The sequence below is a fragment of the Hyperolius riggenbachi genome, chromosome 12 (genome assembly GCF_040937935.1).
Source record: "Hyperolius riggenbachi isolate aHypRig1 chromosome 12, aHypRig1.pri, whole genome shotgun sequence".
NCBI lineage: Eukaryota > Metazoa > Chordata > Amphibia > Anura > Hyperoliidae > Hyperolius > Hyperolius riggenbachi.
In genome coordinates, this window is record NC_090657.1 from 20,830,412 (window position 1) to 20,843,089 (window position 12,678).

At 48.6% G+C, this 12,678-nt stretch overlaps 1 protein-coding gene across 8 annotated transcripts in view; it reads right to left on the bottom strand.

The window, feature by feature from the left end:
• Nucleotides 1–12,678, bottom strand: part of CEP112 (centrosomal protein 112) — a 447,202-nt gene that overhangs the window by 136,955 nt on the left and 297,569 nt on the right. Inside the window, exon 21 of one of the 8 annotated variants that reach the window (XM_068264059.1) lies at nucleotides 2,338–2,612. The exons of the other annotated variants lie outside the window; for them this stretch is intronic. Coding sequence (XP_068120160.1) covers nucleotides 2,367–2,612 — 246 coding nt within the window. The 3' untranslated portion in view covers nucleotides 2,338–2,366. Of the gene's footprint in view, nucleotides 1–2,337; nucleotides 2,613–12,678 lie in introns of those variants that run through there. 8 annotated transcript variants of the gene reach the window in all.

Consider the following 12,678-nt stretch of genomic DNA (forward strand, 5'->3'; position numbering starts at 1 on the left):
ATCTGACTGAACTGTTTTGCACAGAAGAATGGGCAAGGATTTCAGTCTCTAGATGTACAAAGCTGGTAGAGACATACCCTAAAAGACTGGCAGCAGTAATTGCAGCAAAAGGTGGTTCTACAAAGTATTGACTCAGGGGGCTGAATAATTACGCACACCCCACTTTGCAGTTATTTATTTGTAAAAAATGTTTGGAATCATGTATGATTTTCATTCCACTTCTCACGTGTACACCACTTTGTATTGGTCTTTCACGTGGAATTACAATAAAATTGATTCATGTTTGTGGCAGTAATGTGACAAAATGCAGAAAACGTCAAGGGGGCCGAATACTTTTGCAACCCACTGTAAAACTAGTATCTGAATGTTAGCAGATCAGTTAGTATTGCTATTAAACAATAGGCTGGTATTGAGTGTCCAAATCACCAGCTCTGCAGCGTAAGACCGCAGTTAAAGATTGCTGTCTATAACACGCTCGTCGAAGTCAGTAATCTTGAAATGAAAGAACAACTCTAGAATGTGTTAAGTAAAAGTGCCCTTCTAGTTATATCATTTATTGCAACTGTTAAAACTTGGCTTATGTTCTCCAGTAAAAGATTGCTGAAGACAGCATTTCTGTCTCTTGCAGCCTGAAGAGAGAAAATTGACTTTTCCACACATCTTGTTGTGGTCACACTGAAAAGCAGCTTCCCTTCTTTTGTGTTTAATGATAACGCTATTGTCTTTGAAGCTGTAACACAAATATCTGTTTGATTTTGGTTCAAAATCGCTTTCCTAAAAATCGCTCCGGAATCACTCATTTTTAAGTTGCAAAATTACTCTCAGCGTTTTGAGAGTGATTTTGCAATCGCAAGTGGGCATCAAGTCAGCAGAAAACACACTTTAATATTCATGTGGGTTTTGCCACGAATGGAAAAATGCGCACTGCTCATTCTAGTCAATGGCCCGCTTGGGAATTGCACGCCCTTCCACATTCGCAGTTTTCCCCATGATTTAAAATTGGAGAGCGTTCTGCTTTTTTCTGCATGACGGGCGCGTTCTTATGCCACAAACGAAAAACCTCAGAGCGCAGAAAATCGTGTGTGGCAAAACTCGACAGCAGCACGATGAGAATACAGGACTTGCGGGAGAAAACGCAGAATCAAGTGTATTCCCGGCCTTAGCGAAATGTCCTTCACATTATTCTTCTTCTTCATAATAGACACACACAGCACAAAGAACATTTATATCACGCTTTTCTCCAGGAGGACTCAAAGCGCCAGAGCTGCAGCCAATAGGAGGCGCTCTATAGGCAGTAGCAGGGTTAAGGAGTTGTGCCCAAGGTCTCCTTACCAAATAGGGGTTGGCTTACTGAACAGGAAGTGCTGAGATTGGAATCTAGGTCTCCTGCGTCAGAGGCAGATCCCTAGTAATGATACAATATAGTGATGTCCTATAAGGATAGAAGCATTTTGTATATATAGTTCTTAAAGGACCTCTGTCACAAAAATATTAACATTTAAAATACATGTAAACATATACAAATAGGAAGTACGTTTCTTCCAGAGTAAAATGAGCCGTAAATCAGTTTTCTCCTATGATGCTGTCACTTACAGTAAGTAGTAGAAATCTGACATTACTAACAGATTTTGGACTAGCCCATCTTCTCATAGGGGGGTTCTCAGGGTATTCTTTATTTTTAAAAGCACGTAGTGAATGGCAGTTGCTCTGTCCAACTGCCAAATAAGTGTGCAGCGAACAGGAAGGCTGGCCAGCATCATTGTATAAATCTTTTTCAGGGAATGCCTTTCTTAAGAATAAAGGCCATGCTGAGAATCCCCCATGAAGAGATGGATTAACCCAAAACCTGTCGGTTCTGTCAGATTTCTACTACCTACTGTAAGTGACAGCAACAAGTGAGAAAAATAAAGTTTGCTCATTTTACACTGGAAGAAATGTACTTCTTATTTGTAGGGGTTTTAGATTTTAACGACAGTTCCTCTTTAAACACTTTGATGTAAGGATTACGGTTGGCGACAATAACCTTCTATTAACCTCTAAGGATCATGGAATCATTTTCCGCCAGGTTTGTTCTCCGCCAGAGCATTCCTCCTCCGCCACTTCAGGTTAGTAATAAAACAATCATTGTGTTCTGTATTGTGCTAAGCGTCGCCGGTAATGTGTGGAGAGCCGCGGCGCATACCAATGAGGCGGCATGCTTGCGCACCGCTTGGCATCTCTCCGTTTTAATTTGAGAACTGAGCTTGCCGAGGATGAAAGGCTTTCTGCCGCGCTCCCAATACGAGCTAATGCCACATTTGCAAGTCAAGAACAGAGAGGAGTTATTGCGGAGAAAAAGAAATATATAGATATAAAAAGTGGCTTTGTCAGGCTCCTATAGGTACGTATGCGAGGCACTTTGTACCGCGCGGCTGATAGAAGCGATGTACGCGCCAGATTAGCCCCTTTTCATCATAAAAACTCATCTGGCTGGTGCCCGTCTCCATCAAACCTCTTTTCTTTAAAGTCTCCTCTTTGATTCCGACATCAATTTCGGCAGACCGCAGCTGGGTGGCTGGGAAGTGAAGGGCAGCATCATTTAAACCAAACATGTTCCGTACTTGAAAGCGAGCCTATAATTAAAAAAATGGGCATAAAAGAATGGCAATGGGATAATATTTTTTAATGGTAGTTCAAAGGGCCACAGATGTCAGGCACTTTGAAGAAATTAGAAGACAGAGTAAGGCTGATCCATTAAACAGTTCGCTCAAGAGGTGAAACGCTTTTTAATGATGACTGAGAAAAAAAATAAAAAAATATATAAAAACATAAAAATAAAATTAGACGAAGCAGACGTTGCTCTGTTTTTGATCTGGTGGAGCTTTTTGCGCCGTTAATGGCGGGAGGGGAATGGAGAGGGGTTCAGGCCTCGCAATGTGCTTGTTAATGGACATTCTGCAGGACAGATGCGGAAGCAGGAAGGGACGGGCCTAAAACTCCAGTCTATGAGAGCGTGAAGAGACGTTTAAGATGTCCATGCATGGAAAAATTGTCCAAAAACATGGCCTGACCCAGCATTGCTAAGTTGATGACATCCAGCTATATTTATCATCCGAACCTGGCGTAACAGTAACAGACCGTACCCCACGAATACACGCGTGTTTAGCTGAGCTTCAGGAGTGAACGAATGATAACTGGCTAAAACTGAATGTTGATAAAACTGAGATTCTTGTTATCGAAAGGTCAGCACTCAACAGCTAAGCAGCCCCACTAAGAATAGGAAGCGTCAGAGTTCTCCCCAGAATTTTTTTTGCAGCCGGGTGGCATGAAAAAGTAGCTGGGTGGGGCAATATGAGAAAATGCAGGGCTGATGCTTCTGTGCACAACTCTGCTTACAGCATAGGAGGGGGTGAGCCGATGACAGCCGGGTGCTCATCAGAACTAGCTGGGTGGAGCACCCGGCTAACAGAGCCTGGGGAGAACACTGAGCTTAGACCTAAACAACTCAGACTTTGTGTGCAGCCTTGGTGTAATGATTGATGGGAAACTAAGCTTCAGGAGTCAAATCTCAGTTATTGTGAAACATTCCTTCTTTCACCTAAGGAACATTGCAACCCTAGTCCTATCACTTCACACTTAGATTTTTTAAATCATCCCTAGACAGGCCTTCCAAACAAAGACATGCACCGTCTGCGCCTGTCAACCAGTAAACTCAGCATTGCCACATAACTCCAATCCTTCGCTCACGCCACTAGCAGGATCGGAGCAGGGTGACCTGATATGGAGTACTAGAGGGGTGATGCTGGGTGTGGAGCAGGATCGGGAAAGGGTGACCTGATGTGGAGTATCAGAGGTGAATGCTGGATGTGGAGCAGGATCGGAGCAGTGTGAACTGATGTGGAGTATTAGAGGGGTAATGCTGGGTGTAGAGCAGGATCGGGGCAGGGTGACCTGATGAGGAGTATTAGAGGGGTAATGCTGGGTGTGGAGCAGGATCAGAGCAGTGTGAACTGATGTGGAGTATTAGAGGGGTAATGCTGGATGTAGAGCAGGATCGGAGCAGTGTGACCTGATGTGGAGTATTAGAGGGGTAATGCTGGGTGTGGAGCAGGATCAGGACAGGGTGACCTGATGTGGAATATAAAAGGGGTAATGCTGGGTGTGGAGCAGGATCGGGGCAGGGTGACCTGATGTGGAGTATAAGAGGGGTAATGCTGGGTGAGGAGCAGGATAGGAGCAGTGTGAACTGATGTGGAGTATAAGAGAGGTAATGTTGGGTGTGGAGCAGGATCGGAGCAGGGTGGCCTGATGTGGAGTATTACAGGGGTAATGTTGGGTGTGGAGCAGGATAGGAGCAGTGTGAACTGATGGAGTATTAGAGGGGTAATGCTGGGTGTGGAGCAGGATCGGAGCAGTGTGACCTGATGTGGAGTATAAGAGGTGTAATGCTGGGTGTGGAGCAGGATTGGGGCAAGGTGACCTGATGTGGAATATAAAAGGGGTAATGCTGGGTGTGGAGCAGGATCGGGGCAGGGTGACCTGATGTGGAATATAAGAGGGGTAATGCTGTGTGTGGAGCAGGATCGGAGCAGGGTGACCTGATGTGGAGTATTAGAGGGGTAATGCTGGGTGAGGAGCAGGATCAGAGCAGTGTGATCGGATGTGGAGTATTAGAGGGGTAATGCTGGGTGTGGACCGGATCGGGACAGGGTGACCTGATGTGGAGTATTAGAGGGGTAATGCTGGATGTGGAGCAGGATCGGAGCAGGGTGACCTGATGTGGAGTATAAGAGGGGTAATGCTGGGTGTGGAGCAGGATCGGAGCAGGGTGGCCTGATGTGGAGTAAGGCCTAGTGCACACCAGAGCAGTTCGGCAGCGTTCTTCGATCTGCTTAGAGCGGGAGGCGTTTTGCAGAAACGCATACTCCCAGGCTGCTGCAGATTTTGGATTGCGGATGCGTTTCTGCCTCAATGTTAAGTATAGGAAAAACGCAAACCGCTCTAGAAAACGCTAGATCAGAGCGGTTTGCCAGGCGTTTTTGTTACAGAAGCTGTTCAGTAACAGCTTTACTGTAACAATACATGAAATCTACTACACCAAAAACGCTTCCCAAAACTGCAAAACGCTAGCTGAAACGCTACAGAAAAAGAAGAAAAAGCGTTTCAAAATCTGCTAGCATTTTGCGGATCTGCTAGCGTTTTTTGGTGTGCACCAGGCCTCTAAGAGGGGTAATGCTGGGTGAGGAGCAGGATAGGAGCAGTGTGAACTGATGTGGAGTATAAGAGAGGTAATGTTGGGTGTGGAGCAGGATCGGAGCAGGGTGGCCTAATGTGGAGTATAAGAGAGGTAATGTTGGGTGTGGAGCAGGATCGGAGCAGTGTGAACTGATGTGGAGTATTAGAGGGGTGTGGAGCAGGATCGGGACAGGGTGACCTGATGTGGAGTATTAGAGGGGTAATGCTGGATGTGGAGCAGGATCGGAGCAGGGTGACCGGATGTGGAGTATTAGAGGGGTAATGCTGGGTGTGGAGCAGGATCGGAGCAGTGTGAACTGATGTGGAGTATTAGAGGGGTAATGCTGGGTGTGGAGCAAGATCGGGGCAGGGTGGCCTGATGTGGAGTATTACAGGGGTAATGTTGGGTGTGGAGCAGGATAGGAGCAGTGTGAACTGATGTGGAGTATTAGAGGGGTAATGCTGGGTGTGGAGCAGGATCGGGACAGGGTGGCCTGATGTGGAGTATAAGAGGGGTAATGCTGGGTGTGGAGCAGGATAGGAGCAGTGTGAACTGATGTGGAGTATTAGAGAGGTAATGCTGGGTGTGGAGCAGGATAGGAGCAGTGTGACCGGATGTGGAGTATAAGAGGGGTAATGCTGGGTGTGGAGCAGGATCGGGACAGGGTGACCTGATGTGGAGTATTAGAGGGGTAATGCTGGATGTGGAGCAGGATCGGAGCAGTGTGACCTGATGTGGAGTATTAGAGGGGTAATGCTGGGTGTGGAGCAGGATCAGGACAGGGTGACCTGATGTGGAATATAAAAGGGGTAATGTTGGGTGTGGAGCAGGATCGGGGCAGGGTGACCTGATGTGGAGTATAAGAGGGGTAATGCTGGGTGAGGAGCAGGATAGGAGCAGTGTGAACTGATGTGGAGTATAAGAGAGGTAATGTTGGGTGTGGAGCAGGATCGGAGCAGGGTGGCCTGATGTGGAGTATTACAGGGGTAATGCTGGGTGAGGAGCAGGATAGGAGCAGTGTGAACTGATGTGGAGTATAAGAGAGGTAATGTTGGGTGTGGAGCAGGATCGGAGCAGGGTGGCCTAATGTGGAGTATAAGAGAGGTAATGTTGGGTGTGGAGCAGGATCGGAGCAGTGTGAACTGATGTGGAGTATTAGAGGGGTAATGCTGGGTGTGGAGCAGGATCGGGACAGGGTGACCTGATGTGGAGTATTAGAGGGGTAATGCTGGATGTGGAGCAGGATCGGAGCAGGGTGACCGGATGTGGAGTATTAGAGGGGTAATGCTGGGTGTGGAGCAGGATCGGAGCAGTGTGAACTGATGTGGAGTATTAGAGGGGTAATGCTGGGTGTGGAGCAAGATCGGGGCAGGGTGGCCTGATGTGGAGTATTACAGGGGTAATGTTGGGTGTGGAGCAGGATAGGAGCAGTGTGAACTGATGTGGAGTATTAGAGGGGTAATGCTGGGTGTGGAGCAGGATCGGGACAGGGTGGCCTGATGTGGAGTATAAGAGGGGTAATGCTGGGTGTGGAGCAGGATAGGAGCAGTGTGAACTGATGTGGAGTATTAGAGAGGTAATGCTGGGTGTGGAGCAGGATAGGAGCAGTGTGACCGGATGTGGAGTATAAGAGGGGTAATGCTGGGAGTGGAGCAGGATCGGGACAGGGTGACCTGATGTGGAGTATTAGAGGGGTAATGCTGGATGTGGAGCAGGATCGGAGCAGTGTGACCTGATGTGGAGTATTAGAGGGGTAATGCTGGGTGTGGAGCAGGATCAGGACAGGGTGACCTGATGTGGAATATAAAAGGGGTAATGTTGGGTGTGGAGCAGGATCGGGGCAGGGTGACCTGATGTGGAGTATAAGAGGGGTAATGCTGGGTGAGGAGCAGGATAGGAGCAGTGTGAACTGATGTGGAGTATAAGAGAGGTAATGTTGGGTGTGGAGCAGGATCGGAGCAGGGTGGCCTGATGTGGAGTATTACAGGGGTAATGTTGGGTGTGGAGCAGGATAGGAGCAGTGTGAACTGATGTGGAGTATTAGAGGGGTAATGCTGGGTGTGGAGCAGGATCGGAGCAGTGTGACCTGATGTGGAGTATAAGAGGTGTAATGCTGGGTGTGGAGCAGGATTGGGGCAAGGTGACCTGATGTGGAATATAAAAGGGGTAATGCTGGGTGTGGAGCAGGATCGGGGCAGGGTGACCTGATGTGGAGTATAAGAGGGGTAATCCTGTGTGTGGAGCAGGATCGGAGCAGGGTGACCTGATGTGGAGTATTAGAGGGGTAATGCTGGGTGAGGAGCAGGATAGGAGCAGTGTGAACTGATGTGGAGTATAAGAGAGGTAATGTTGGGTGTGGAGCAGGATCGGAGCAGGGTGGCCTGATGTGGAGTATTAGAGGGGTAATGCTGGGTGAGGAGCAGGATAGGAGCAGTGTGAACTGATGTGGAGTATAAGAGAGGTAATGTTGGGTGTGGAGCAGGATCGGAGCAGGGTGGCCTGATGTGGAGTATTACAGGGGTAATGTTGGCTGTGGAGCAGGATAGGAGCAGTGTGAACTGATGTGGAGTATTAGAGGGGTAATGCTGGGTGTGGAGCAGGATCTGGACAGGGTGACCTGATGTGGAGTATTAGAGGGGTAATGCTGGGTGTGGAGCAGGATAGGAGCAGTGTGAACTGATGTGGAGTATTAGAGAGGTAATGCTGGGTGTGGAGCAGGATAGGAGCAGTGTGAACTGATGTGGAGTATTAGAGGGGTAATGCTGGGTGTGGAGCAGGATCGGGACAGGGTGGCCTGATGTGGAGTATAAGAGGGGTAATGCTGGGTGTGGAGCAGGATAGGAGCAGTGTGAACTGATGTGGAGTATTAGAGAGGTAATGCTGGGTGTGGAGCAGGATAGGAGCAGTGTGAACTGATGTGGAGTATTAGAGGGGTAATGCTGGGTGAGGAGCAGGATTGGAGTAGTGTGAACGGATGTGGAGTATTAGAGGGGTAATGCTGGGTGTGGAGCAGGATCAGGGCAGGGTGACCTGATGTGGAGTATTAGAGGGGTAATGCTGGGTGTGGAGCAGGATCGGGACAGGGTGACCTGATGTGGAGTATTAGAGGGGTAATGCTGTGTGTGGAGCAGGATCGGAGCAGGGTGACCTGATGTGGAGTATTAGAGGGGTAATACTGGGTGTGGAGCAGGATCAGGACAGGGTGACCTGATGTGGAGTATTAGAGGGGTAATGCTGTGTGAGGAGCAGGATCGGAGCAGGGTAACCTGATGTGGAGTATTAGAGGGGTAATGCTGTGTGTGGAGCAGGATCGGGACAGGGTGACCTGGTGTGGAGTATTAGAGGGGTAATGCTGGGTGTGGAGCAGGATCGGGACAGGGTGTCCTGATGTGGAGTATTAGAGGGGTAATGCTGGTTGAGGAGCAGGATCGGGACAGGGTGACCTGATGTGGAGTATTAGAGGGGTAATGCTGGATGTGGAGCAGGATCGGAGCAGGGTGACCTGATGTGGAGTATAAGAGGGGTAATGCTGTGTGTGGAGCAGGATCGGAGCAGGGTGACTTGATGTGGAGTATTAGAGGAGTAATGCTGGGTGTGGAGCAGGATCGAAGCAGTGTGACCTCATGTGGAGTATTAGAGGGGTAATGATGGATGTGGAGCAGGATCGGAGCAGGGTGACCTGATGTGGAGTATTAGAGGGCTAATGCTGTGTGTGGAGCAGGATCGGAGCAGGGTGACCTGATGTGGAGTATTAGAGGGGTAATGTTGGGTGTGGAGCAGGATCGGAGCAGGGTGACCTGATGTGGAGTATAAGAGGGGTAATGCTGTGTGTGGAGCAGGATCGGAGCAGGGTGACCTGATGTGGAGTATTAGAGGGGTAATGCTGGGTGAGGAGCAGGATCGGGACAGGGTGACCTGATGTGGGGTATTAGAGGGGTAATGCTGGGTGAGGAGCAGGATCGGAGCAGGGTGACCTGATGTGGAGTATAAGAGGGGTAATGCTGTGTGTGGAGCAGGATCGGAGCAGTGTGACCTGATGTGGAGTATTAGAGGGGTAATGCTGGGTGTGGAGCAGGATCGGGACAGGGTGACCTGATGTGGAGTATTAGAGGAGTAATGCTGGGTGAGGAGCAGGATCGGAGCAGGGTTACCTGATGTGGAGTATAAGAGGGGTAATGCTGTGTGTGGAGCAGGATCGGAGCAGGGTGACCTGATGTGGAGTATTAGAGGGGTAATGCTGGGTGTGGAGCAGGATCGGGACAGGGTGACCTGATGTGGAGTATTAGAGGGGTAATGCTGGGTGTGGAGCAGGATCGGGACAGGGTGACCTGATGTGGAGTATTAGAGGGGTAATGCTGGATGTGGAGCAGGATCGGAGCAGGGTGACCTGATGAGGAGTATAAGAGGGGTAATGCTGGATGTGGAGCAGGATCGGAGCAGTGTGACCTGATGTGGAGTATTAGAAAGGTAATGCTGGGTGTGGAGCAGGATTGGAGCAGGGTGACCTGATGTGGAGTATAAGAGGGGTAATGCAGTGTGTGGAGCAGGATCGGAGCAGTGTGACCTTATGTGGAGTATAAGAGGGGTAATGCTGGGTGTGGAGCAGGATTGGAGCATGGTGACCTGATGTGGAGTATTAGAGGGGTAATGCTGTGTGTGGAGCAGGATCGGAGCAGTGTGACCTGATGTGGAGTATTAGAAAGGTAATGCTGGATGTGGAGCAGGATCGGAGCAGGGTGACCTGATGAGGAGTATAAGAGGGGTAATGCTGGGTGTGGAGCAGGATAGGAGCAGGGTGAACTGATGTGGAGTATTAGAGGGGTAATGCTGGGTGTGGAGCAGGATCGGAGCAGGGTGACCTGATGTGGAGTATTAGAGGGGTAATGCTGGGTGTGGAGCAGGATCGGGACAGGGTGACCTGATGTGGAGTATTAGAGGGGTAATGCTGGGTGTGGAGCAGGATCGGGACAGGGTGACCTGATGTGGAGTATTAGAAAGGTAATGCTGGATGTGGAGCAGGATCGGAGCAGGGTGACCTGATGAGGAGTATAAGAGGGGTAATGCTGGATGTGGAGCAGGATCGGAGCAGTGTGACCGGATGTGGAGTATTAGAAAGGTAATGCTGGGTGTGGAGCAGGATTGGAGCAGGGTGACCTGATGTGGAGTATTAGAGGGGTAATGCTGGATGTGGAGCAGGATCGGAGCAGTGTGACCTTATGTGGAGCATAAGAGGAGACATTTACAGCCCACAATACAGTTGGACCAGAATCCGGGCTCAGAGGAAAAGGAAACTTGGATTTTTCATACTTGCTGGAATAGAAACAGAGGAATTGGCTGGATTCGTAGCCTGAAATGTAACTGAAGCTTTCCAGATTGGATGAAGCCGATTGCTCAATAATGGCAGTTCCCTTCTTCACAATCACGCCAGACGTTTTATAGCTCTTCACCAGTAAGCGATTCCACTGGCAAATATGTTTCAAGAAATGAAATGTAGACGTTGGTTAGCAGAATCTGTAGAGCGTACTAAGAGGACAACTCTCCACTCGCTGCTCTGTGGACTTCATCACTTCTGCACAGCATCTCTGATGGTTACCCGTATGGCCAGACTCATTTACATCAGAGACAGTCTCTCACACTTGAGAAAGTACGGAATCTCTCAAACAAGAACACCAAGGAGTTTTGAATCAGGATGATGCCAATAAATGGTATCATCCTGATTCAAAACTCCTTGCTTTTACTCATGGCTAACACGGTACAACACTCTACTGCTTCTACTAAACAAGAACACCGACAGGTATAAAAACCATCAAACTCTTCGCCACTGTTTCTAGCTGTGACCCAATTGAAGGGATTTTCCTCACTTCCTGTTTACAGTAACACCACAGGAAGTGAAGCAAAATATAGCCGATAAAGTCTGGAATGCTATAAACATTGTGATACCTGCACCTATTCAGTGAGGAGATCTTGGGCAAGACTCCCTAACACTGCTACTGCCTATAGAGCGCTCCCTAGTGGCTGCAGCTCTGGCGTTTTGAGTCCGCCAGGAAAAAAGCCTGATATAAAAGTTCTGTGTCTTGTCTTCTCAGGCAACCCCACAAACATGACATGGTTTAGCATGAAGCCCCGTCTCAGGACCATCTCCTGCCCCCGTAACAGAACAATTCCCTTCAGGAGGTTCCTGGCAGATGTAATGGGGGAAGCAGTTGGGCGCTGCACTGTGTCACTGACAGATGTAATAGCGCTGAGTGCAGTCGGCATCCTGATCCCTAGTCACCGCATTCTAGCAGTAAACAGACAGGCGACGTGTTCGGAGACTCTTCCCTGGCGCACACTTATTTTGCTGTGCATGCTGTAAACATGCAAAAAGAAGATCTTACTAATGAGTACAGAGAGGGAAGGGGGAGCCGCGAGACGTCTCTACCCGACAAAGGACTGGAGCTGCTGTGCTGACAGCAAACAGCACAAAGTGGAAGCAAAGTCATAATGCAAATCCACCATCCTCTCTGTATTACTAGGGGAAGGGGAGACAAATATAGCAAGTGCATACGATTTGCCTGTGTATACTGTCTGCGTACAGTACAAATAGTTGCGTGTGTTATGTGTGTGTAAAGTGTGCATGTGTACGCAATGCGTGTGTGGTGTGCATGTGTACACAATGCGTGTGTGGTGTGTACACAATGTCTGTGTGTGTAAAGTGTGCATGTGTATGCAATGCGTGTGTGGTGTGTATGTGTACACAATGTCTGTGTGCTGTGCATGTGTACACAACGTTTGTATGAGTATGTGTGAGTACACAATGTGTGTGTGGTGTGCATGTGTACACAATGTGTGTGTGGTGTGTACACAATGTCTGTGTGTGTAAAGTGTGCATGTGTATGCAATGCGTGTGTGGTGTGTATGTGTACACAATGTCTGTGTGCTGTGCATGTGTACACAACGTTTGTATGAGTATGTGTGAGTACACAATGTGTGTGTGGTGTGCATGTGTACACAATGTGTGTGTGGTGTGTACACAATGTCTGTGTGTGTAAAGTGTGCATGTGTATGCAATGCGTGTGTGGTGTGTATGTGTACACAATGTCTGTGTGCTGTGCATGTGTACACAACGTTTGTATGAGTATGTGTGAGTACACAATGTGTGTGTGGTGTGCATGTGTACACAATGTGTTTGTGGTGTGCATGTGTACACAAAGGGCCTGATTCACAAAGCAGTGCAAAGTGTTTCCACGCCTGTGAAAAGCCCTTTATCACGCCTAAACTCAGTTTAGGCGTGATAAAAAGAAACTCGCACAAAATTTTGCGCGCGCAATGCGCCCATTAAACCCTATGGGCTCTGCGCACGCAATTGCGCAAGCAAAAATTTGCGCACGGGACTTTGCGCGCGATCAGCAGCACAGATCGGTGATAACTCAGCTAGTGCAAAGGTTATCACGCCTAAAGTCTTTTAGGCGTGATAATTGGGT